Source organism: Gopherus flavomarginatus, chromosome 9 (genome assembly GCF_025201925.1).
Source record: "Gopherus flavomarginatus isolate rGopFla2 chromosome 9, rGopFla2.mat.asm, whole genome shotgun sequence".
NCBI classification, from domain to species: Eukaryota; Metazoa; Chordata; order Testudines; family Testudinidae; genus Gopherus; species Gopherus flavomarginatus.
Window position 1 is genome coordinate 68,650,884 of NC_066625.1, and position 27,154 is coordinate 68,678,037.

General features: G+C 38.6%; 2 protein-coding genes across 2 annotated transcripts in view; both read left to right on the plus strand.

Moving 5' to 3' along the window:
• RSL24D1 (ribosomal L24 domain containing 1) overlaps positions 1 to 14,443 on the plus strand; it is a 922,223-nt gene extending 907,780 nt beyond the window's left edge. Inside the window, exon 7 of the transcript XR_007776395.1 lies at positions 14,431 to 14,443. The gene's annotated coding sequence lies outside the window, so the exon portion shown is untranslated. The remainder of the gene's footprint in view (positions 1 to 14,430) is intronic.
• The window catches only part of WDR72 (WD repeat domain 72), a 192,109-nt gene that overhangs the window by 62,069 nt on the left and 102,886 nt on the right, over positions 1 to 27,154 (plus strand). The window contains exon 14 of the mRNA XM_050968656.1: positions 9,865 to 10,070. Within this exon, the coding sequence (XP_050824613.1) occupies positions 9,865 to 10,070 (206 nt within the window). The remainder of the gene's footprint in view (positions 1 to 9,864; positions 10,071 to 27,154) is intronic.

Sequence of the window (27,154 nt, forward strand, 5' to 3'; positions counted from 1 at the left end):
GAACTTCATCTGTAACTGATGATAAATCTTTAAAAGTGCCAAGTGGCCAAGATCCATGATAGATGTTACTTGATTGAAATGGGTATCCAGTTGTTTTTGTGAACTCTGATTAAAGATTTTTTGGATAATAAACAAAGATATAAACTTGTTATAAAGTAACTCTTTAGTGTTATGTTTTGTTTTAGAGAAGAATATATTAATAGCTGTGGTCGTGTAATGTTTTCAAATAGATGCTAGTATTTTCAGATAAAATGAGATATGGAAAATACTGATTTTTTTTCTAAACCATTCTGTAGTTTGTTTCTCCACCTCTTTAATGTTAGTTCAGCTATCCCAAGGATTCAAAATTTAAAAAATCAGAGTCCCTCTCACACAGTCACACCTTCTTCCCCCCAATCATCTCATTTGAGGATCATAGAAACAATGTAATATTAGTAACCATATTATGCATATAACCTATTGAAAGGTTTATTTTAAAGTTAAAGATGTAGTTTTCAAATAATCTCCATAAATGCCCCCAACAAAATGTGCTTAAATATCTGCTTGCTCACACAAAAAGACAAAACACACTTTATTTTCACCCATATCACCTATCAATTTTAAAGTCAGAATCCAAAACTATGATATTTCTACATCATATCACATGGAACTTTATCATCTATTGTAGCATACCAAATAAGTAATTAACAGCTGATAAAGCTATGGCTCAAATACCCTTAAATGTCCTGTTGCATCACAAGAAGGAATTAATTGAGGGCTGAAAGGCTTACATCTCCCCTGAAGGGAGTTTTTCATATTTGAAAAAGGCTCCAGTGATTTAGCTGTTCTGTTCTTCAAGGGTAGTGGTTTGACCTTCAACATTAATAGTCAGGTCAGAAACCATGTAGGGTGAGGTCTTGATTTTTGTCATGCTTGGTAAGAGTGTGTGTTTTAAGAGCTGTGCTTCATTGTAGAGAAGGAAAAACCTGCAGGGAGGGAGTTAACGCAGCTTTGCATTATTGAACCAATACAAGAGAACTTCTTGGGCCCAGAGCACTAGAGTTCTGGGACGGTGCAATGCAACATTAAACAATTTCATTTTTTCTGCTATAGATAGTCTTTAGGAAAGCAGTTCAGCCCAGAAAGTCAAACTGTTGTAGAGGTGAAATACAACACAAAAGATAAAATGCAGGAAGAAGATGGAAAGTTGCCGACTTAATGCAGTTCCTCTGCATATTTTATACTATAGCTTGAATTCATTTAAAAAAGAATAAAAACTGACTAGTATATGTTAAAAAACAAACAACCTATTAGCATATGAAAATATGAGCAACTCAAAATAGCTCATAAATGAAAATATACCTGATTCTTTATGGAAATTACATAAGTTCTGGCAGCCATTTTGTTAAAATTTGCCATTCTTTTCCAGTTTTCATGATATGCTATGTTTTTTGCTTGCAAACCTGAATTCAGTCCCTAGCTTGCAGTAGATAATTTAAATGGTTATCTGGCTGTATAAATTTGATTGTGACATAGTTCAGTAAGTATTTAGTGATATAGAGTAGTAAAAGCTACTGGAGCTTTGACAAATCCCTGAGTGTCAGAAGAAAATGGCGTTGTCATCTTTTGTCCAAGCCAAGGAAGTTATGGTCTCCAGGAAAACCTATTCTCTACACTCTTCCTGTTTATGAAGTTATGATATCAAAATGTGACATTGGCCCTTTAAAATATACTTTAATAACAGTTTTATTTAAAATAATTGAAATTCAGCTACATGTTATGTATGTGGTTGGGAGAATGAAATGCAAGAACTCTCTCCATATAAAAATTGCAGCTAGTCTGTGTTCCTAATATTATATTACTTTAATATATTTAAAATATATTAAATGCCCAATGTTCAGTCAGGACTGAAATCTGATTGTGCTGGGTGCTGTACAGTCATAAACAGGAGGCAATCCTTGCCCTGAAGGGCTTGCAGTCTAGTCAGGCTAAAAATTAAGAGGAAGAGTCTCTTCCCTACTTTGCTCTTTTTGCATTCTCTAGGTGATGCGATGGGAGCAGAAACTGTCCACATCTCCTCTGCTGGAGTGTAGAGCTGGCAAAACTAGCTCTATTCCACTTCCTCCTTCTAGCCCTACCTTATGGAACAAGGGAGAGCACAAATGGAGTGAACTGCATTCTGGCTATCCTCCACTGGGGACTCTTGCCAGCTGGTGTATGCCAGGAGTTGGGGTGGGTTGGAGACAGGAAATGTATCAGGGAGTTGTAATTGGAACTCTGATGGTCTTTCTAGTTCTGCTCTGCTGAGTGGATCTAGGCTATAGTAGAAAATTTAGATCTAAGTACTGGCTGGGATAGTGTAATGCTTTTTTTTACCTGCTCTATATGAAAACCATTATATTGTATTACAGTAAGAGAGCTTGCATTGCAGCTCTCCTGCTAGCATGGCTCTTCCCTTGGCTGGAGGATATTCATAGGGGAAACTGCTGGGAGCATTTTCCCACAAGTCATCGTATATTTTGAGGGAGTAAGTCAGTTATGTCAGCAATGCTCCCCTTCCACAGTTGGACCACCTGATTAAGATCTCCACTGCAGTTGCAAGGGGGTTACTGCTAAACCAGCTTCCCTCAGTCGGTGGCCAAATGCTGTGCACGCATGCACATAGCAAATATATTTAGGGCACTCTGTACCATATTTGGGTCACCCTGGATCCAAATCATGTTGCTGCTGTTAAATTATGTGTAAAGTACCATGGGGATTTTGAAAGTGAGAGTGTCTGGGGGTTTTGAAGCTATGCTTGAGCTGTATGTACCTTTCCTCCCCACATCCCATCTGTATGTATTTATTGCACCTACTTATTGTGTCTTGTCTAAGACTTTGGAGCAGAGTCTGTCTTATACTGTATGTATAGTGTTAGGCACAATGGTGCCTGGCCGGGTATGATGCGTCTTGCTGCTGGAGTGATAGAAATAGTAAATTAAAAAAAATTAGGTGCTAAATAAATTTCCACTGTCTTTATAGCTGGATGGTAGAGTCATAGGTTGCAAGATGGTTTTGATGAAGAGCCTAAAGCTGCTGAGTTAGTCTGGCTCATTGTGGCAGGTGTGGCTTGATAACTCCACCAGGATCTGAGAAGTGGTGAAAGCCTCTGGTCAGATGAAATAGGCGTATGGTGACAGGAAGGACCTGCACAAAACCAAAGGAATAGCCAAATTTAGGGAGGAAACTTAGGCTGAAATTTATGTTCTGTTATTATTTCAGTTACCAGTAAACTCAAACGTCAAGAAAGGGGCAAATTTATTGTTAAGCAGCATATGTAGACTTCATCTGCAACAAGTCGGAAAACCACAAGTTCAGTCTCTCTAAATAAAATTATTTCCAAGAACAGTTTTCATTCACATAGGTCATTCTTGTTACATTCTAAGGCTAGACTGAGTTACCAAGTCATTGCAATATCAAAATATTGAGGATGACTTTTCAGTACTTTAGCTGTGATAGCAAATATAAAACAGTGAAGCCTGATGACATGACAGGTCATGAAACATCAATGAATACCTCATCAGGAGACACTGTAATGGGGTGTAGTGTCCTGTTAAGCCTGAGGGGAGCCAGAAGACCTGTTTCCAGGAGTATAAGTATGAGCACAAGCTCAGACACACCAGCTGAAACTGAAAAAGGGAAGGTGGTCCTGAGGAATTAGCAGGCAGATGGGAAGATTCCAGATCACTGTGACTTTAAAGGCCTGGGATCAGGACCTCTGTAGTGTAAGGTGGGGCAGGGCTTCCCTCTCTCTTTCCTGGGGAAACTTTCAGGAGGGTAGTATAACAGGCTGCTTTTCCTGTCAGAACAGGGTGTGTGCAGACAGAGGAACAAAGCCTGAGCCAGAAGGCTTGGCTTCTGCTGAGCAGAATAAGGTCTCTGTAGATGACAGGAGTGTTGGAGGGGGGTATGAACTATGAGGATACTATGATGGACCTTGTGTTTGGGACATTGAAGACTATTTTGAATTATTTTGTTACTGACCTAGTTTCAGGGGCTGGCTGGTGATAGCCCTGACAAAAACTATAAGGTGCTCCCTAGGATCCCTGAAGAGAGAGCAGAGAGAGGACCCTGCAGAAATACCTCTGGCCACGAGGGCACATGTGATGAATGGCGATGCCACCACAGGCATGATAATATGCACATCGCCCTCCCGGTGGAAATTAACCATTCGGTAAGAGCAAAGCCCCTGAGAAGTTCACTGACAGCACTAACACCAAGAGACCCAATTTGTAGTACTTGGTCCAGAAGAAGAATAAAATGCAGTAACCGTCCCCAGCTGGTGGTCCAAAGCTGCTTAGGCGAGTGAAATACTCAACTTTTGTCTGTTCATGAGATTTGGTTGCCATGGTCACAGCTTTAAAAAGGTAGTAGTGGGTTTGTTTGGTTTTTTAGTACTATTTTATTGTTGCTCTTCAGAGAGATTTTTATTCCTTTCTACACATTATTTGTGTTCCCTCAGTATAACGCTTTGAGGATAATTTACTTTTTAAAATATTTAAATTGATCACTCTTATTTTTGTCATCTTTTCTCCCTCTCTGACTCTTTTTTTCTTCAGTTTTTAAAAGAGGCAATACATACTCCCTCTCCCCCCCAAATAAATAATGGGAGAGACTGGAAAAGGAAGAAGGCATATTCCTTTTTCCCGTGTTGGTCAAAATGCCTTTGTTGGCTTATCAAGTTAACTGAGTTTGTTTGTTTTATTAAATTATATTCATCCAGTGATTTGATCAGGAGTCTAAGTATCCTATTTCTGCCACTGACTCGCTGTATGACTTTGAGCAAGTCACATAACCTCTGTGTGTTTGGGTTTCCTCAACTATAAAACTGGGGTAAATCTACCTACCTTTGTAAAGTACTTTTGTTATCCTTGGATACTGCACACTCCATAAGAATTCCCATTCCTCCACTGTCTTTCATCATCCTGCTCTGACTTCCCCTGTCCATTCTCCTACACTCTGGTATTCCCTCTTCTATCCCATCAGCACACTTCTATACATATATAAGAAACCAAAAGCTATTATAAATAAGAACTGTAGAATATAAAAAAAAAACAAGCAAAACTACTAAAACAAGCAGAACCATTTAGAAGATGCTACCTTATGATCTTGAGGAATGGGGAGGTTATATAATGGGGTACACCTCGCTTGCTCACTGTTTAGATATGCAAGGGCCTTATATAAAGAAGTGTAGTCAGGGCCAAATCCTTGCTCATTCAGTATGATACTGTGTATTTTTTTGCATAATTGGCTTTTTGTTAAATTAAGCAGTTAATTCTCACTTCTCTGCAGTCATTAAAACACCATCTGATATATACACAGCAAAGCATGTGCTACCAGTTCACTTTGGGCTTGATTGTGCCAGTGGCACAAACAGCAGTGCTGACAGTGCAGCCATTTTGAAAAGGGTCTGATGACTCTGACAGAATTGTCATGAGTGACTGACAGAGTCTGAGAGTTGCTGATAGAATGTATTGATTTGCTGGCAGGTATGCTTCTAGTTTGCATACACACAAACACAGATGTGCATTGATTTGCATACATTTGGATAAGGATAGTCGCCTGTTTATCCCATTCATATTAACTTCACACATTCATTCCATTACATCTCAACTCATTAATTTCACTCATTCATTCCACACCCCTTTTCATTCAACCCCTGCATACTCATTTCACACACATTTCTAGACAAAGCAACTCATTCCATGTACTCATTTATTAAACACTTACCCCTCTATTCATTCTGCACACATCCCACTACACCCCCCCACACACACATATGTCCCATCATGCTCAAGGAAATTCAGCTGTCAAGTCCACCAGGCTAGCCCCCAGGCAACAAGAGGGAAAGGGCATATGGCCAAAGGCTCTAACTTTCATAGGCAGAGCCCAGGAGAAGGATGAGGTTTCCCTGTGATAAGTGGAAGCCTCTCACATTCCTGCCTTTTAGCTCTTATTTCTGTCTCCCCTTTCCCTGGGCAAAAAGCTCGCAGTGTCCCAATTCTTCAAGTAATTGGCTCCCCCATGGGCCCTTCAAGTTTCTCAGCACCCCCTTTGTTCTTCCTAAATAATTAGTGATAAGCTGCTACTCCTGTTTCCTCCTGTGGAGCTTTTGCTCCTCCCACCCCATCTTCAGGTGCAGGGACGCAGCCTCCACTCAACCAGCACAATCTAGCCCTACTTCTGGACCTGCTGGCCCAGGGGAAACTTCACCCCAGTGAGAAGGGTTTTACCATGATGCAGGTCTTTCCATGGGGGTGAAACATCTCCTGGGCAGTGTGCCTGTGGGTCTACAGCTGGGCTGTTCTGGGTAGGAGGAGGCTAAAGAAGTGGGGAGAGCGGGAGTGCAGCTCACCACCTCCTGAAGACAGCAGGATAGGTCACTGCTGATGCCCCCTCCTGAAGACTCCTGTGGTAAGTGGGGAGCTGAGTTCTGGGGCAAGGTGTGGGATGGGGGATGAGGGAGGCAGCAGCACATTGTGGGATAGAGCTAGAGGAGGAAACAGCAGGCACCTCCAGGGGAGATGGAAGTAGGAGCAATAGATTGAGGGGGAAGGACAAACAGGTGGGCAACAGCAGCACTTACAGGGGGCAAGCTCATTCCAGAGGAGCTGATTTCAATGGGAAATGGGTACCCAACCTGTGAATGTGCTTTTGTAAATTCCACCTGGCACCTGTCTGCATCTTCGGGCATATAAATCCCTTTGTAAATTTTACCCATAATGTGACACTCTCTGGGCCTCAGTTCCCCATTTGTAAAATGGTTTGATGCAGATATATTAATTGTTATAGCGGCTTGGAGCCCCAGTCATGGACCAGGATCCCATTGTGCTAGATGCAGTACAAACGCAGAACAAAAGACCAGTCCTGCCTCCAAAGAACTTGCAATCTAAGTATAAGACTAAAGTCAACCAATGGAGGCAGATTGACTGTCGGGGGAATATCAGGCAACAATCAGACAGATATTGGTCAGCATGATAGGCTGTGGTCTCACTGCATCAGTGGCCTAATGATTGTCCACTTTTTGTTGGCTTCATGGCAGAGGAGAGTTTTAAGGAGAAATTTGATGGAGGATAATGAGCTAGTTTGTGGATGTTTACAGGGAGCACCTCCCAAGTGTGATGAGCAACATGGGAGAAAGTGTGAAGGTGCTTGTTTTGAAAATGTAACAAGTGGGCGATGGAGGCTGGCATTCTGGGCTGGTTGGAGGTGGGAGTCAACCTTTCAATCCTGAATAAGAGAGAATTCCCTACGTCTCAGGGTATTGTGAAGATGAATGCATTAATGTTTGAGAAGTGCTTGGACACTACAGTGATGGGACCCATGTGAGCACATAAGTGAACAGACAGCTTAACTTGAGGTGTTTGTACATAGCCTGATTGTTGGGATGCTCGTATCCTGAATCTTGGGCACATTGCCATCCTTGCTGTGGTAGATAGCCATTACCCATGATGGACTCTGGCTTTGGCAGCTTGTGGGAAGGGACGTAACTTAACTACTTACTTTCGAAAATGAATTATTGAGCCTGATCTGTATTGGTAGTAACCCCATTGAAATCAATGGAATCATATTTGGAGGAGAGCAGAATCAGGCCTTCGACTTCCCTTTGCCTGGAATTTAAAGAAAGGCTCCGCTGGCCAGTCTAAGAAATGAACGAGATATTATATTTGATGAAGGGGGAAGGTGGGTTTTCAAGGAAATAAAATTTCAGACAAAATGAGTTTGGTTTTTTAAAAAAAAACACCTTATGAGATCCCTCAATCCCTGTCCAATATTTTTTTACCAGCTGTTACTGGTAGGACGTCTATGTTACATACTTTTATTTGGTAGCAGTGAAAGAGAAAATTTGTGTTGGATAACTGCAGGCTACAAAAAATTCAGACCTAGAAACAAAAACCATTTCACATCAAATGGTTAGTACTTTTAAAATACCTGATGTCCTTCATCTCTGTCATTTATAGGAAACTTGCAAATTCTATCAGTATTTCTTGTGCTTTCTGCTTAGATGGGAAATATGTGGCATATACAAAAAGCTTAGTTTAAACTAATTATGTAAATACTATATAATATAAATTCCATTTAGAACAACTCAATTTTTACCCAATATCAGTTAAAACATGTATTTAGTACAGCTCACAAAAAAGTACTATCACAGAAATATAATAAGCCTCTTTAAGTCATGAATACTCATGTTATTTTTTGTTTATTTGTGGAGTTTTAAGATTTATTTTGCATACGAAAGCTAGTTGAATTATGTGTTGCAAATAATGAGCCAAATTTACAGATTCACAGTACCTGCATTATGCTGCTCTGGCAATGCAAAGCAGCAGTAAGACAGGCTTACTTGTCCCAGTATGCCAGGTCTATGATGCTTTAATGCCGAAGGGGTGCACAATGCAGCCAGACAGTGACTCTGGCCCAATATTTGGTGCAAAACAGCCATTTTTTCTGTTTGTGCAAATTGTTCACAATTTGATCAATGTCCAATTACTTTTGCATGCCTGGACTCCTGATCTGAGTATCATGTGCATGGCTATAAAGGGGATTCTTAGTCCTCTAGGTGTGTAATTCAAGTCGAAGTCCAGCCCTTTTAGATAGTTGGGCCATATTTTAGGGTTTTTTTTGACCTAACTAAAAAAATATTAAAGCCAAATACCACTTATCTAACACATGTGAATCATCTAATTGATTTGAAATCAGTAAAGGCGTATGTGTGAATAAGGTTACCAATATCAATACCATTAGTGGTCCAAGATACCATGCAAAGCTTTTATTCTCTTCTTGTGTCATCTCTCTGTTTCCTGACAATGTTCCATCTATTTGTACTAATCTAGGCAATTACCAATTGGAAGAATGAAGTGGGAAAGGAAATAATAATAAATAAAGTGATCACCTTTAAGAAATAATAATTTATAGGTGCAACACAGTGGTATCTGAGATGACTGCCGCTTTTCCTTAAGATTAGAGAAGATGATACCTATGGTAACTGTGGTTAGAGCAGGCAAATGTTGAGTTTTAATGGTTAATACTCTAGCCAGAAGAGATAGTGAGTAGAACTAAAGTGAGAATAAAGAGGAAAATGGAAAATAAGACTGAGGAAAAACATAGGAAAGAAAAGGCAAGAGACAAAGAAAATGTATCACATGGGGAAACATGCTTCCAGATATAACAATCCAGGCACTGAGCCAGATTCCCTTGAGCCATTCAGATAGTAATATTAAAGCCAAATCTCTGGATCCATACTGTCATAATCCTGACTAAAGCACCACTTGACAACATAGTTTCAGCTAGTAATGTTTATGAGTTAAAAAGTTGAATATGGAGAAAAGATGTTACTTGGAAATCTGGAAGAAGAGAAAAGTTTTATAGATTCTTCTTGTTGTTTGTAATCTAGAACACTAGAGGACAGCACTAAAATATTCCATAAGTGTTTGTTATTGATTACAAGGTTCATAATGCATATAGTAAATACTGGTTTTGTTGTTAAAGAATAACACATGACACATTGTTCTCACTGTGTAAAGTGAAAGGTAGAATGAAATGTTTTGAACACGGTAAGGCAAATAACATTTTTCTCTCCAGTTTTATACAGTGCATACTTTGAAAAGGCCTTCAGAATGCTTTCATACATTGTACAATACATCATAAGTTCCATACATTCTGTGTCTGACAAAGTTGCAGCAAAAATTTTTTAGAAGAAATTTATATGTGGTTAAATTAGGGCAAAATTAAAGTTAGTGTATTCCCTTAATAACAAATGTGATTGCTGAAAATCTGCTGTAATTTTTAAATAAAAAAGCACTTCATTTTTAAAAACTTCACAAGCTCTTCTGTTCTGTTTCCTAGGGACTCTGGAACGGCATGAAACAGATGAAATGGCAAAAGCAATTCTTATTTCCTGTGAAGAGTCAGAGTGTTTAGTGACTGATTCTATACTTCCAGTCTCTCAAGATACACAAAAACATAAAATTGCAGGATACAAATCCTCCAGCTCTTACAAACTTGACACACTGCCCCACAATCTTACCCACACAGAAAAATCTTCAGATAAGGTAAGAGTGATTAAGTAGAATATTACTTGGTAGAAACTTATAGTGGTCCAAATGATTTTACCATCTCTCTCTCTGTGGGAGATAACCCAAAAAGGGACCAGGAAACTCAAGATTTGTTGTGGAGTTTCCTTCGTATTGTTCTAGTGAAGGGTACAGGGGGAGGAGGTGGTGACATTCGCCCCAACTCACACAACAGAGAGGGGTGAGACCCACTTTCACCCATGTGGAAAACCCACAAAGGGCAAGGGCATTTGCACAGAGACCCAGTGCCTCTACACTACTATCCAGACCCCCTTCACATCATGATAGGATGACTCTCACTATAGTTCTGCTCCCATAGATTCCTATTGTCATTTGTTCCAAAATACCCCTTCTAGGGTGTTTCAGGATGTTAAACAGAGATTCTATGCATATCTTTTCCCAGTACTATCTGCCCATCACAATGAGTGTATATTCACTGCATTCTTAATATACAGTATCCTAAATACAAGGCCTCTGTGCGGGCCGTGTTCATGATCATAACTTTAAAAAAAAACAATAGGCTTTGGGAATTCTATTCTTGACAGTAGAACAGAGCAGGTCATAACTGCTATTCCTGACCAATGAATGTAGACCGAAAATGTGTTCCTCAATAGTGGTCGGGAAGAGGAGCACACAATATATGGAAAATAGACAGCCAAATAGTCTCTACTTCTGCTGAGCTTACTGTCTTTACTACTTTCAGTGCCTGAAAACCTTTTGTCTCCGTAACTGGGAAGTTCTGTCTGAGAACGGACAGCAGAATTGGGGCCTATCTCATTAACTTTTTGGACGTTATATTTAATATACTTATAAATTTAAATGTACAGTTCAGTTTAGACTGGTGCCTGGTAAACTCATTGTATTTATCTTTGACCTTTGACTGACCTCAGTCTGATGTCTAAAGTTCCTTTTAGTGCCATTTGCTGAAAAGTCTTATTAGAGCATAATCCTGCTGAGCATCTTGCAGGGCAGATGGTGCACTAGTAGGCTATTAACACAGAATCTGATTCTCACTATTGCATTATCAGAAAGAATGGCTTTTTCCTACATTATTTTTAGAATAATCAAAACAGAAACAAGTAGAATTAGAGTTAACTGTGAAGCTTGATTTTTTTCTAAGGCATTTTAATTTTAAAACTTAGTAATTTTAACAGAGTGGTTAGAAGAAAAACTACTGTCCCTTGGATAAAAGATCATGATTTTTAGCTGATTAAGAAATGGGTATCTTAACTGGCACATTGTGACTGATTGCAATGTATGATAATTTGATAGCTTTATTATTCATAGTTGATGGAGATGAAATAGTACAGTAGTTATATAAATATGTCTCTTAAGCAATCACTTATCAGTTTTGTAGGGTTCCATTTTTTCACACTTTATTTTTGACCATCAGCAATTAATTGCATTTCTGTTGTCCACTTGTAAATCTATTTTTGAAAAGGAAATTATTGATGGTTTCTCTAAGTCTGCCAAAAAAGCTTGATTTGTATTGTTTATTCCTGATGTGTATTAAATGTAGATATTGTGGCTTGGATTTTCCCTCTGAGATTCACAAATGGAAGGGACTCCCCACCCATGAAAACCCCTGTCACAGAACAAACAGAAGGGTGTTTTGTCACTTCTGCAGCACTTCCACCCTTCCTGCAGACAGCTCAGAGGATGGTCTGCATATCTGGTTTGGGAAGTGCTAGAGACTGCCTGGGACTGGGTATTGGGTGGGTACACTAGAGGGCAGACATGACAAAGGAAATCCCCTGGCAATGCAGTTCCAGAAAACCACTGAGAGCCACAGGAGGCCAGAGAGGGTGCAGAGGCACAGGACTTCTTATTGCTGACCGTCATGGGAAAAGAAAGGGCCAGTGTCTTTTTCTGTGTTGGGAAAGACCATGCCCAAACAATGGGGTGATGCAGAGGATCTCCGCTATCAGAATATTTCCTCACAGAGAGCCTCCTCTTTTGGGTTATGGTTTGGGAGATGATGATCTGGTCCCCTATCTTTAAAATAATTTAATTACTTGTTATAAAATATCCCTGTAATAGTATTTTTTTTTAACGTAGGAGTCCTTAATTCTTCATAGAGTTCATACTTGTCACATCAATTCATAACAATGTTTTGAAATAATCTTATATTGCAGTCTACAAATAAACGTTACTGGTGAAATCCTGATCCCATTGAAGTCAGTGGGAGTTTTAATATTGACTTCAATGGAGCAAGGACTTTTCCCCTCATTTCTGTCCGATTAACAACCTCAGATCTCAGATTAACATGAAAACCTCACAACACTAATATCTGAATGACAATGTGATTTTTAACAGGTCTGGGTGTTGTCATGATTTCTCAAATTGCCTGTTTGACAAACTATTCATGAGAGATCTAGTGGCAATGCCAAGTTTTTAATAATACATCGATTTTTACCAGGAAATACTGAATAGGACATGTTCTGTTTTCAACTTTTTCTAAAATATATTTAATTATCACTATTGCCGTTTACATTTTGCCTCCATCTTTTAGCATAAAAATGTGTGAGATATACTCCAATTCAAAAGATGAGTAAGAAGAATCATGAAAAGTGGAAAAGCAGGAATCCAATCCTGTTTGCCTTATTTTTGCAAGTTAGTCCCAGTTTCACACAATGAGACTATTCACATGAGGAAGACAAGCGCAGGATTTTGCCCTGGTTTTGTTTTAAAGACTATAGTATGTTCTATTATTACTAGATGATAAAAAATATCTGCACGTTAATGAATGCACATTAACCCCATGCTAGAAAGAAAGGAAAAAACTCCTCATATCACAATGCAACTTCAAAGGCTTTCTTGTACCAAAACATTTGTCATCATGTAAATCACAGATACAAAAGAAGAATGCTTTGATTTCATGGTGCTTTGGCCATTTTAATTCTTTTATTGTATTGCACGTGCCAGTGGGAGTACCAATAACAGAAGGGTGTGACAAATGCAGTTAACACAAAATCCATATTAATGTTGTCAAATTCCCTTGATGTATTTAAACAGATTTTAATTATTTTTAGCGTCAAAAGGCCTCAAATATATAGATTAATAGTTCTTCAAAGAAAGCTTTAGTTAATGTGTGAATGTAAAACCTCTAATAAAAATGAAACTTTTATATTGGCCTTAGTCATTGACATAGGGTATTCATCAAGTCAGCAATTTGTGTGGCAAAGTGCCATTTGAATAGTGTATTGTTAGAATACTTATGGTCCACTTGACAAGGGCTCTTGCTGTAAATAGTGCAATTTGACTCCAGCTGTTAAAGAGTGGCTTTGACAGCAGCCAAATAGAATGGAGATGCTTTACTGCACCGCAGAAAAATCAATATTGGGCTCTTGTTCATAGTAACCTGCTTTTTTCTTTTCTGCAGATTTATACAAGACTATCTAGAGTTTATTAGCTGGAAGTTTAAATATTATTTTAAAAGTGGCTTTGTTTTAGTTTCAGATTAAAACTGGCAATAAAAGATACAAGTGCAGAGTTTTAGTATACAATAGGGTAGTGTTTCTAAGACTGGTACATATTTAATCACTATTCTAATTCCATATTATTTGGTCTCTCCTGCTTATATAAATGGATATTAGGATGTAGATACATAGGTTACTTAACTATTCTTTTGATAAAAACAATCCTTCATTTCTTCTTATCTTTTGCTATCTACTACTTCCAGGATTCTTCTTGTCAATTCTCCTATTGTACCTTTTAATATAGATTTCTTTGTTGTGGTGCCCATGGCAACACCATAGATGTTGACAATATGTAGTGCCATTGCAGATTTTCCTAAAGCAGACTCTTGCTGGTGCTGAACAGTTTTCTAGTGACACAGGGTTGCTATGATACCTGACTGGTAGCAATAGGTATTGAATCTCTAGTCTTAATTACAGTAGACTCTCCACACAAGACCTCTTCATTTATTGTGTTTTTGAACTTTCGTATGCTTTTAAATACAGTTATTATTTAAAACGTGCAACTGCGTGAAAAGCTTGAAAAAAATTAAAAATGCTTCATATGATCATATAAATATTTCATTGTTTCATAAGAATGTGAGGTTCCTAAGAAATGTTCTCTTGGTGTTTCAGGAACCATTACTGTGAGAACCTCAGCTGCAGTTTAATTAATTTGATAATGCAACTGTCTTGACAATTTACTGGTCTTTTCACTTATTTAAGAAGCTGTGATTAGAACGTCTTATAGACAAACATAATGAGGAAGTCAAGTTAGCTTTGAAAAGTTTGAAAAATAAATCAAATTAATCCTTGGTGTAATTGTAGTAATTGATTCATTGAGTTACACCAGAGATGAACTGACCCATTTTAGGTAATTTAAGATTAACTTGTGCATTTCTATGGATATAATAGTGACACAAAGATGCGGAGAGAAATATACTTCTAGATATGCACATGTGCACACGAGCATGCACACATATATGAACATTTTGAACATGTTTAGTGCTTTATATGTTTCACTTAACAAAGATTTCTGAAAAAAGTGTTGATCTTCCATTGCTGACAAGGCATGCAATGTTGAATAAGCATTACAAAAAGTCCAGTGAAAATACTTAAATGTCCTTTACGAACATAATTTTCTTAGTGACCATTAGAGTTTATTCTGGATCTATACTATTATTGTAATAATCACAATTAGAGTGTTAAGTAACAACCATTGTACCTTTTGGGAAGGAAGCCTTTAGATGCTATAAATTGACATAATTAATATTTGTTCCTGAGGAGACTTTTCTTTAATAAATGTCTGTATTAATTTGTGTATGCTGCCTTAAAGATCTACAACACTATAATTTATGTTCCTCGATAGAAATCTCCTGCAATGGGGAAGTATTTTCACTAGGGGAGCCAACATTTGCTTTTCTTATATTTGTGCAAAATGAAAAAGGAACAGGTATTCCACAGACTATCGAATTAATGTGTAATCATAGCAACAAAATTGTTATCATTTGCAGTTGCTTTTATTGTGGCTACACTTATACTGTGACTGCACACACAAAAACAGTTCAGAATATGGAAGAATATTAGATAATTGTTTGTTACAGTACAAAAACAGTTTTGTGATAACATTCTGATCTGGTAGCTAGAAATAACGTTGTTAGTTAAAGGTTACTGATAAGTACCAGTTAAATTTACTATTTTTCATTAGGATAGTAAACACTAAGGTACATTTCAAACAGCAAGAAACAGGAGTGACAAGAAAAAACATGTTGAGCTAGCTGGAAACTCCTGTTATTTAATTTCTACCTCTTATATTTGGAGAATGGCAGTGTGAGGGGTGTACCTGATCTTTGCGACTCCTTACAGGAGGCCTTGCAGTCCTACTGCATTAGAGGCGGGAAAACTTTTTGGCCTGAGAGCCACATTGAGGAATAGAAATTGTACGGCAGGCCATGAATGCTCACAAAATTGGGGTTGGGGTGCAGGTTCCGGTTGGGGGTGCAGGCTCTGGGGTGTGGCTGGGGATGAGAGGTTTGGGGTGCAGGAGGGTGCTCCATGCTGGGATCGAGGGCTTTGGACAGCGGGAGAGGGATCAGGGCTGGGGCAGGGGGTTGGGGCTTATGGAGAGGCTCAGGGGTGCAGGCTTCAAGCAGCGCTTACCTCAAGCGGCTCCCAGAAGCAGTGCATGTCCCTTTTCCAGCTCCTAGGCATGAAGCGGCCCACAACCCTTGGAGCAGGGCCATGCCATGGCTTCTGGGAGTCGTGTGGTGCGGCCCCCAACCCAGCGCCCCAGCTGGAGTACCAAAGCAGGGCCAAGCCACATGGTGCATCCCCCGGCCCAGCACCCCAGTGGGAGCTCGCAGGCTGGCTTAAAAGGGTTCACGGGCCATAGTTTGCCCACCTCTGTGCTACACACTATCCCAGGAAGAGGCAGTGTAGGAGGAAGGGAACAGTGAAGGTGGGTTCTCCAAGCCTTCCTAGAGAGGCTTCACTGAAGCAGGTATCTTGGGAATCACAGAGACCTGCTCCTCCAAGTATTAATACAATGTAAATGACAACAGTACAAGCAAGGCACTGGAGAATAAGACCCTAGATCAGTGGTCCTCAACCTTTTTCGTCTAGCGGGCTCCAGACAACAAGCCATAGAGGACCATGGTGGCGGACAAGCAGCTGCTGAAATTCTGTCGACAAGCGGCAACGTCAATAGGCGTCTCTGCCAAAATGCCACCAATAAGTAGTGTTATCCAGAGGCGTCGCTGCCGAAATGCCACCGAAAATCGGTGGCATTTCGGCAGCAATGCCTCTGTATGACGCAGCTTATCGGCAGCATTTCAGCGGATGTTCGTCCGCCAGCCAATACGCAGGTGCACTTAGATGCCCCGGCAGGTGCCATGGCGCCCGTGGGCACCTCATTGGGGACCCCTGCCCTAGATATTTACTTAGCCAAGTTAGAGACCACCTATGTATTTCTACAATATTTCTTTTTGATATTATATTGAAGAGAATTATTTAAAATACAGAAGTTCCTTGTGCTTTTTCTTGTCTGGGCATCTAACTTGATCCTGATTTGAAGCATTAAGAATGTTGTGGTGGTACTTTTTTTTTTTTTTTTTAATTTCATGGAAATAATTCTGATGTTGTTAGCCCCTGTGGAATATTTTAGACCAAAAGATAGTACTATTGCGTGCAATCAGCTGTATATTTCTATTGTATGTACTGTGTGGGAACAATCTTTATAGCAAATCTTTCAATTACCAACTAGACCTGTCTGCAGGTTTTGTTAGAAACAATAGCTATCAATATCATTTTCTTTGTTATGAGCCTTGTATCTTGATTGTCAGAGAATGGAGTGGTGTTCTCTGATTGACAGAGTTGGCTGCACTCTTTGGCCCAATGGATTATATTCCACCTTCTGGTGATTGACAAAAATGAAAGCCTTAGTAACTTTGGGCTCCTGGCCCTTTAGATACTTTCCCTGGTTCATGTTCAGTTAGCCCAGGAAAAACATATAAATGCATGTAGATGTTTAACAAATTCTTGAGCCTCATTGCTCCTTGTATCTATTTAAAAGAAGAGAATTTTGACTTTAGCATAAGTAAGGCAGCCAGATATATATCAAATTAAGTATTGAATTAAGGATCTTGAGGATCTTGCAGGATGTTTTCTCCTGAAATTCTGCCCCAGAACCCAGGTTTGGAAAGGCCCCTTACTTTATACACTTACACCTACATTATAAGCAAATGCTACTGACTTGCTATCAGGTGCCTGCTGTGAGCTACTTAACTGAAACTCACTGTGTCTGAAAAGAAAAATAGTGCTAAACAGGTTTATGTGTCCAAATTAGTTTGCTTGTGCACTAAAATGTGACAAAGCCAAGGGAGCATTGTGGGATTCCATATTCTTTGTGTCTCAATGATTTCCGTATCAAATTTGTTCAAATTGAAAATAAATAGATGTCTCTTCTAACTACTGGCACTGCAAACTTACCCTGGGCTTTGACAGTCTGCCCTGGTTCTTTCCCAGAGTTTTTGTGGGATAAATTAAAACTTCAGCTGCCTCTGTGCAGCCTCATTGTGTTCACATTATGCCCTCATTGACATCTTTGCAACTCCTTTACTCGTCAGTGGAATTACACAGGTGTCAGTGAGGGCATAATATAAAGATGTTAGAGTTGCATATATGTAGCTGTGTACCTAGTTAGTAACTTGGTAGAGTGAAGTCACATTTTCAGGATCTGATCCTGTAGTCCTTATGTATGCAAAATTTCCATTGTCTCGGTGGAAATTATATTCACAGGACTGAGTCTTTAAAATCTCCAATTGCCTATGTGAAATATGTATTTGGAGCACCCAGGACATCATGTGTTATCCCATTGGAGCCCAAGAATCAGCCATATCGAATTGACTTTCACAATATCAGTTCCTGTGAATCCTTTTTTAAGCACTATACATTGTTCCAGTACTGTCAGCCTTCTTCTAAACCCACATTGGCCACATCTCCAGTAGTTCAACGTTATTCTCCTAAATATCTTAATCATATTACATCCATGTCAAACTAACAGTGTTGTGGTTCACCAAATTTTTCCCTCTTTGGTAGATCACTGTGGCAGTAGGTTTGTCCAATTGATGCATCAAGGCACACATGAGATGTTTCATCCCATTCCTGACATACCTATCTAAGTGATGTGTAAGGTGTTTGTTTGAAAATCCAGCTAGTATTTAATTTGACTGTCATCCACTTCTGGGCACTGTACAGAATCTGTAGAAACATATTCTATTTGGAGCACAGACTGAAGAAGTGAAGGTAGGTTGCCATACTGAGAGAAATAAATAGCATTATTAAATATTAAGCACATTGAATTAAATATCAACCAACACATTGTCAATCCCAAGATATGATTGAAAACATCCCAAACGCTTCCATACTTTCTAGTCACATGAGGTCCAAAGCTTTGCTGTGATACGGAAGCCAGTGTCCTATTTCCAAATAAATGGACTCTCAGTCTATCTGGTACAACTCTAAACTCTGGCACAGTCTCCTCCAAGTACAAGTTCCTTTGTTCTCTAGGTCAAGGGGACTCTGTCCCCAATTATAAGGAGATAAGCTTGATCAGTTTGTACAGATAAGTAGTGTCTGAATAAGACAGAAACTCTTGTCTATTTTCATGTGTATATACATTTCTTCTTTATTACACCATGGAGAAAGGAAAATTCAACCCTGTTCCATGCTGATGAAACACTAGAACATCTATGTTTAAAAGTCTGAAGGGTGATCTGTACACTAATTTGTCACTAATTCTCCATTTGGAAGTGAACAAAAATTATGACCATGAAAGCCATGGAATAATAATGGACCTTAACAATATTTTGATTGCTGGAAATTGCTTTCCCTTTACCATGCACACCCCTTATCACTAGCTGTGGCCTAGTTCTCTAGCAAAACTCAGTGAGGCTCTGACTTCACCCCAGAACACTGTGAACCTAGCCTAGTACACCCTCAGTGCTCCGTTAAAAGCCATGGATGTAAAATGCAGAAGTGAGTCTCAGTTATTCTAAAATATACACCAGGGGGCTGGAAGAGAGCAGCTACCAAAAACAAGAAAAAACAAAACAACTCCACCCCCCACAATCCACACACACACACTTGAAAGTATGATGTAACTAAATATGCCAACTTCTACTGTATCATACACCTACTCCTTGGTAACAAAGTTACACCAAAGTAGACTTTCTCTTATCAACATGTAATTTTACCAGCTAATATATCAACAGTGAATTTGGCCTTCATTCGCCATAGGGAGAGAGTGTCTGTGGCAGTGGTAGTTGTGGCTGATGACAAACTTACTGGTTAGTACTTGTGGATAAGCTGGAATTCCCCAGTTTTCTTGGGCCCCAAGTTGGGAGAAGCATAAATTTGACTTGGGTAATACATCAAAAGGGACATTTCCCCATGCTGGTCTACTTCTGTCTGCAAATCAGTTATGTTTTAAAATATTGTTTTTATTCAATTTCATACCAGTTCAATGCTTCTAGTGTACTAAAATGTATGAAGAACTTCAGAAGTCAAGTATAACATAAAGCTATATGATTACAAAATCTCATCATCCAGTGAAGACTTATGCACCTGCTCAATTTTACATACTCTCAGAAGTCCCATTGACATCAGTTGGACTATTGTGTAAAGTTAAGCAGTTGTATAAGTCTTTGCAGGACTGGGGCCTGCACAGTAGGTTTCACCTGCAACCAAGGTATCTTAGAATCATACACTAGAATAAAAAAGGAAAAAATTGCAGAGTCCAGTTAATTTTATAAATGTATTTACTTAATGCTCAATGCTTATAGCTAATATTAAAACATAGGTGCCAGTCCTTCGAGCATTTAAGCAGGTATTTAATTTGATTTTTGGGAGTAACCCCATTGGTTGTAATAGGACGACTCCCATGAGTAGAGTTATGCATGTGTGTAAGTATTTGCAGGATCAAGACCATATTTAGCTACCTATGCACTGAGAAGCCAATGCTATCAAACAAACTAAAATACACATAGCTTGTGGCTTAAGAGCATTCAGTCCCTAGGAGATATAGTTTCAAAAGCAGGTGTACCATAGTGGCATTCAATGTTTGTACAAATCTGATGTAACATATTTCACAGGTTATGTTAACTTATGTCATAATGTTGTCAGTGAAAGCCATACCAAAATTGTAAGGTGATTGATAATCACAAGGAAATATGTTTTTAATTTGTGAGTAAGCACAATAAGCTCCATTTAAAAATGTAACGTTTTCTTTCTCTATGGTTGTGGTAGTGTGGCTTTTATGCTAAATAAAGGAAAGTACCGCATTAAATATCGATAGCTGGGGCAGCAAATGTTTGAATTTTTAACAATACCCACTATAAGTGCAAAAGAAAATAATTCCTATTATTTTTGAGTTTGCAGAAACAGTGCTAGACTGAAACAAGAAAATATAACTTCTTTTAATTAAAATATGTTAGGGTGACTCTTCATGCTGTATATTTTAATGTAAGTAGTTGTAATGAGTGAGGTCCTCCACTATTGTTAATTTTCATTGTTACGTATTTATGGGAAGGTAAATGTCAGAAGGCATAAAATGTGCTTTCTGTTAATGTGTATTGAGCTTCTCAAAAACCATTGTAGGCTATACCATTGTGGGATTGTTTTACCAGGGTAAGTCCCCAAAGAGCAGTGATAAGAACATGGGGCTCCCTCTTTACCTCCATGAGTGGGCTGTAAGTATTAGTTTGAAGCCATGCTGGTGAATATCAGAGTGCATTCTGCTGGGTCTGATAAAGGAAACTCCTTAAGTGTGTCATGGGTTTATTTCTGTGCTGTATGTGTGTATAGGACTTTTTTTGTTTTTTAGTTCACTTGAGCATCACAGCCCTTCTCTCCCATCTCCTCTTTTGTGAGTAAAGTAAGGCTCTTAACTGTGATTGTGCAGAATCCCTTTCCTTTTAGGGGAAAATATGTTTTATAAAATAAGTTTGTGTCAAATCAGACTGCTTTTAAAGACAGCTGCTGAGTTGGCATTAAAGAACTAGACTAAATTACTTAGGACTGTGTCCAACAGAGCACAGCTACAGCCTTCTGTCCTGCATAAGCAATGAAAGGCTGCAGTGACTCACTCAACAAGTTGACCTGTCCATGGAAGGGAGCTAACCTGCTGTAGAAGCAAGCTTTAAAAAAAACCCAACCAAACCCTACAACTCCATAGTAGGCAGCTGTGAAGCTTGCTATGGGGACAAGAGACCACGTACATTAAATCAAATGTAATTCATTTTAGTTTAGTTTTTTTAAGTATATTTGGTGCTTGTGTACTTATAAAAGCACAACAATTTAGGTTCAATATCTAACAGATTGAGCCCTCTAGATCTGTTCCTTCTGCCTCACTCCTCCAAAACCAAATTTCTCCCCTCATCCTTACCTATTCGTTTCTCTTTCCGAGCCAAAAAAAAACAACCAACCAAACCAAAAAAACCTCTCAAGCTCAAGCAGTATATTCCATGGTTGAGGAACCTTCCTCAAAAATGACATGTCCCACACTCCCTTAAACTAATGTGTTGCTAGATTAGTAATATTGTTTCATTCAATCTCAGCTGCCATATTATCACATAGGGGGACCAGTACCCAACCTATTTAATAGTACAATTTAGGCTAAAACCAACACCATTAGTTACACCCCCAAAATGAAGAGGAAGTTGGTTTGGATTACAGAGCACAATTGTGAGAAACACACACACACACACACACACACCAAGAAATAGACCTCTTCATTCTGTACCAGATGTTTAAGCGTCAGCCCCATGCAGCAATCTGCCCATTAGCCCTCCTTCAGCCTTCTTCATGCTTGAGAAAAAAGATCTAGAAGGCATATCCAGGAAGTTAATAGATTTTACATGAACTTCCTACCACACATCCTGTTTTTCAATACCTAGTTCTTGATTCATCCACCCATATCTTGTCAGGGTCTTGTCAAAGATGACACCCCAAACACTGGTTGGAGTAACTGGAAGGATGTTGGTATTATCCACAGTGATGGAGAAAAGGGTAAAAGCTAGTAGCTTTGAGGGTGGGATAGGGGGAATCAAGAGTTCAGCTTTTGCCATGTTGTATTTAAATTGATGGCAGGACGTCCATGAGGAGAGGTCAGAAAGGCATGTGAGTTTGGACTAAGGAGACAGGTGTGAGGTAACTAGATAGATTTGTGAGTCATCAGCAACATGGTAGTCAAAGGTGTATGAGTGGACAAAAATTCCCTAGTGATAGTGTAGAGAGAGGAACAAAGGAGGACAAGTGATAACAGACCTGACTTCAAATATAGCATTTTGTAGGTCATGAATCTGAGTCATCAAAATCTAATGTTTTCCCTAAACCACCACATAGTTTAGGAAAATTCATCATGAATTCAGATCTCTCTTCAGAACTGTATTGGCAAAAATGTGAGGGTTCATGAGGTGTATTGCTTGATCTGCAAAGGAAAACTAGAGCATGTGAGTGAGTCCTAAATTTTCACATCATGTTTTAAAAATGCTAATCACTACAGTGTGAAAAATTATTTTAAAGCATTGTCTCTGAAGAAAAAAACCCAAAGGTATCCGAAAAGGGCATTCTGAACACATTGGCATACATACATACAAGACAGAGGAATTACTTGCCACTTTGCATGGTAGAGGACAAGCAATATCCCACCTGTAGCTTGACGAGGTGGGCCACAGACAGACACAGTGTGTGTCCAAGAGTCACTGAGGAGCTTGGTCATCGCAGCACCCTTTTGCATTGTGTGTTCCCCACTCATCACATGGGGCTGGCACTACTTTGGAGGGGGTGGGTCCATTGCCTGTTCCTTTTGGGAGACTACTGCTGCTGCAAGCACTAGATGGAAACAGTCGTTGTGATCCCTAAGTTCAAGGCCTGAAATTATATCTAACCCGTGTGTGGGGGACAGAAGTGTGGGAGACTGATTGCACCCTTTCTCACTGCACGGTTGTGGCAAAAGGAGATAATGTATACCTCTAAGATGTTTCAATTGCACTGTTACCCTTCTAGCTATTTGCCTTTTTATTGCTCAGATTCCATACTGTGTATCTTGTCAGTGAGGCATGAAAATAAGATAGCAGTGCATTTGCAAGTGACTAAGCATTTTTAGCACGACTATTGCAAATTGTTGATTGAATGATATAATATTAGGGCAAAAGACTGGAAAACGTCTTGGGACAATATTGTTCATAAAAGATCTGTGACTGCCTGCAGGAGGATGGCGATCTTACCTTTATATCTAACTGTTTTCTTCAGATGAAAACTCAGCCAAGCTTTAAAAAAAAAAAAAAAAAGACGGTTAGCCAGTTCCATGAGTGACACCTCCAGAGAACTGTTTTGGCAGTGGAATTCTCATGGTAATAAGTATTCCCAACCTCATTCCTCTTATCCATACTGTTTCTGATTGAACTGGGCCAAATCCAGATGTATTTCATTATTGATAATATGGACCAAAAAGTGAACCACTCTTGGTCTACCTACATTTCTGTATAGCCTGAACCATTGATAATTTGAGCTCAACTACTGCAGTTAAAGTAATTTCTTCACATAGTTGTTTCAGTTCATCCACATTATGACTCATTACCTATATCTAGTTATTAATATATACTCAGTACATATACTGTAAAATAGTAGTATGCTAGAATATTAGAACATTTGTAAATATTATAAAGGTTCATCCATATTGTTCAGTTTATCATTTTTAATATTGCATTACAGTATAGGCATAATGTGAAAGTATTTTGAGACTATTACATTACATGATGCTAAACCTGATCATATTCTTTGCTCTACGTTTCTGAATTTTTATTAAAAATAGTATGTAAAAGTAATACACAAAATTCAGCTAAGTATTTAGTAGGTCCATTGATGTGGTTTAGTTCAAATCAAAAAATCCATTAATCCTATATTCGGAAGGTAAGAAATTATTATACTCTTAGTAATTCTTATCTATGATTTAATATAAAAAATCAAAGGGGAAAACTAATGTTGAAACAGCATTTGTTCTCAAATTTCTGAAGCATTTCCCAGGGAATTTGACATGTGATTGTCATTAAAGTTAATGTGGCTAACGCTGGTAAGGTGCTTGCAGGTCTTCTGCCTTTCACGAAATTATAAAATCACAGAAATCTGAAATGAAGATTGAAGCTGTCCCTAATTACTCTTGTTGTACCTGACTGTTGTAGAATGTTGCTGCCTTAAATGATCTGTTGGACCATGCGCTATGATCTGCAGTACCTACTCTGAGTGCTGAGGTGTAAGGCTGGAGTTACATCCTTTCCTTGCTTTTTTTTTTTTAACAATTAAATCATATCTTCTGAAATTCTGAAGTCACTTTGCAATAAGTAGCCATGTAAATTATATAAAGCTTTTTGTTACATGAATAAAATTGCACCAGAATAATACAATTTGCCCACAGACAAAAGAGAAGTGTTACATTTATTGGATAGGTACAGGGGGTGCACTTTGAAGTAAGAGCTTTTTGTGGAGCTTGCTGACAATATTTTATGCTCATAAACCAGTTTGAAGCCTGAAACACAATTTCATTTATCTTTATATTCTAAGCTTTATAGGGTCTGGGAAAGTATCCATCTGTTCAGCTGAGATTGCTGCAAATAGTGAGTGGTCAGAGAGACTTAGCTGAGAAAGGTCAAAGGAGCCTCTTGACCCTGTGATACTTGCCAAAGCAATTGGAGCATGGGGACTGATATACAGTTAGATACAGCTTGCTAAAACGGTCTCCACTTTAATTGGTAATGATAGCAGGAATACACAGTAAAGTCATTGCTGAAAGAAAACAAAAAGTATCCAATATAGTAATTTATTACCAGTCACTGGGTTTCACGCACTAGGTTGTTTTACCCCTGCAGTGGTCAGAGAAAGCAAAAAGGTACTCTAACACTTAACTGAAAATGGATGCCCTGCTGCTACCAGAGATGCATGGTGGTCAAATGATTGCCTGTGCCATTAGCTTGGTAATGTTTTCTCTATTGTAAACTCAGCTCCCCATGTTCTTCTTGTGCATCAGCTGCAGATTGAAGGCTTTCTCGTTTGTCTTCTATTTGTGCTGCCAATCATCAAGCTGCTGTCTACCAGGCACATTTGAAGGAGGCAATTTTTTTCACTATCAACAACCATCTACAGCAACCCAGGGCTCAGAGGATTTAGAAATGAATGACCAATGCTTTAATTTACACTATGCCAGCCATTTTGTGCATTGTTAGTATATTTGGTCAGATAATTCCTTGGGAGAAGCATATATTTCATATTTTGCAAAATAATTTGTGTAATATGTGGCATCTTTAATCATGACACAAAATACAGGATTGCACATGTTCTCTTTCTGTAATATTAATTTTTGTTATAAATGCTGAAACTGCAAGTGCTAAATAAGCAAAGCCCTTTGTATAGCTTTTCCATGTATTCAATCAATATAAAATCTGTTTTAAAAAATAGTTATTTCTTCCTGCCAGAGAGGACAAAGCATTGTGGAGAAATAGAAATGATCTCTCTTTGGAACTATAATTTCATACTGACAGCAGTTGGGCTCTATAGCGTTCAGTAAATAGGCTTCAGTTGCAGCCACCATCCCAGTCCCAGCAATTGGAAGAAGCAAGAAGGAGGCTAGAAGTAACTGTCACCTTTTTTGTGCAGTCACACCTGACATTGTGTGGTGTTTTGTTTTTACAAGCTTACGGTTGGGCAGGACTTGTTTTTTGAGAGGTGATGAATGCTCTGAACTCCCACAGACTGCAGTGAATGGCATGATCTGGCTCTGTGTAATTCCATGAACCTCAGTAGATGTTGGCTTGTAGATTTCACCCGTCCCCTACATTTCTGGTAACTGAGGTTCTTCAGTTTTTAGCTGAAAAATAAAATCTTGTCTTTATCATAAATGGTATTGATTTCCACAGAAATACTGAACAGTGAATGATTCAGACATAAAGGATTTTTAAAATTTGTCATCTTACAGTCAAATGACAAAGTTGACATGACAGCTGACAAAAGGAAATGTTTATTAATTAGATTGAAATATCCGTAATGATCTTGAATTTTAAAAAGGCCTTGTGAGAGTACTGTGGTATTTCAGAAATTATTGCTTAGAGAAGGTGTGGTTGAAGATAGAGATTTTGAAATCTGTATTAGCTAGAGGTATTGTTTAATAATACTTGTGTAAAATGAGGCATTGCAGCATAAATACATTATGTATATATTAGTTGCACAGTCAATCTGCCTTCAATCAACATATGTATAAAAAGACATGTTAGGTTCAGGATATTTAACTCGTAGTTGATAAATTTAATGGATCTTCCTATTCAGCCGTTCCATTTAATAACGCACTAATTATCAATTTGGTTATGTCGTAAACACAAAAGTGTTTCCCTATTGAGTAAAGTACTTCAGCACGCACTTAACTTTAAGCACATGCTTAAATGTTTTGCTGGATTGGGGCCTTCATTTGTTAGAATTATATGTAAGTGATATCTTAATGGTTCTCAAATTACAAATGAAAAACTGTAAAGATATAAAATGTTAGAAGACAATCAAAAGACAGAAGGCTTTATAAAAAACACTCTACCATGAAAGAACTCGATCTATATGTCATTACTGCAAAGATTTTCATATTCCCCTTGAATGCCCCATACCTGGTCCTTCAAGATGCTGATCTTCCTCAACTTTAACTGATTTAACTCAGCTATTCACAAGATTGGGCCGTACGTCTGTTTTGTAATAGAGATTTAATGCAATTCTGCATCTGACATTTAATTACCTAAATTATGTCTCACGTATATCCTCCAGCTTTTTTCCTTCTGAAGAATTTGAGGGGTCTGATTCTTCTCTCACTTAATCCAGTTATACACCATTGGCCAAATTCTGCTGTTCCATCAGAGTAAATTCAGAAGAACTGAATTGATATTAATGGACCATAGACTTACACTTGCATAATTTATGGAGGAATTTGGTTCATTGGCTTCAGTTGCGTTGTTCAGGATTTACACTGGTGACAGGAGAATCAGGCCCAAGTCGCTAACAATTTTGAGGCCACCTTCTTCA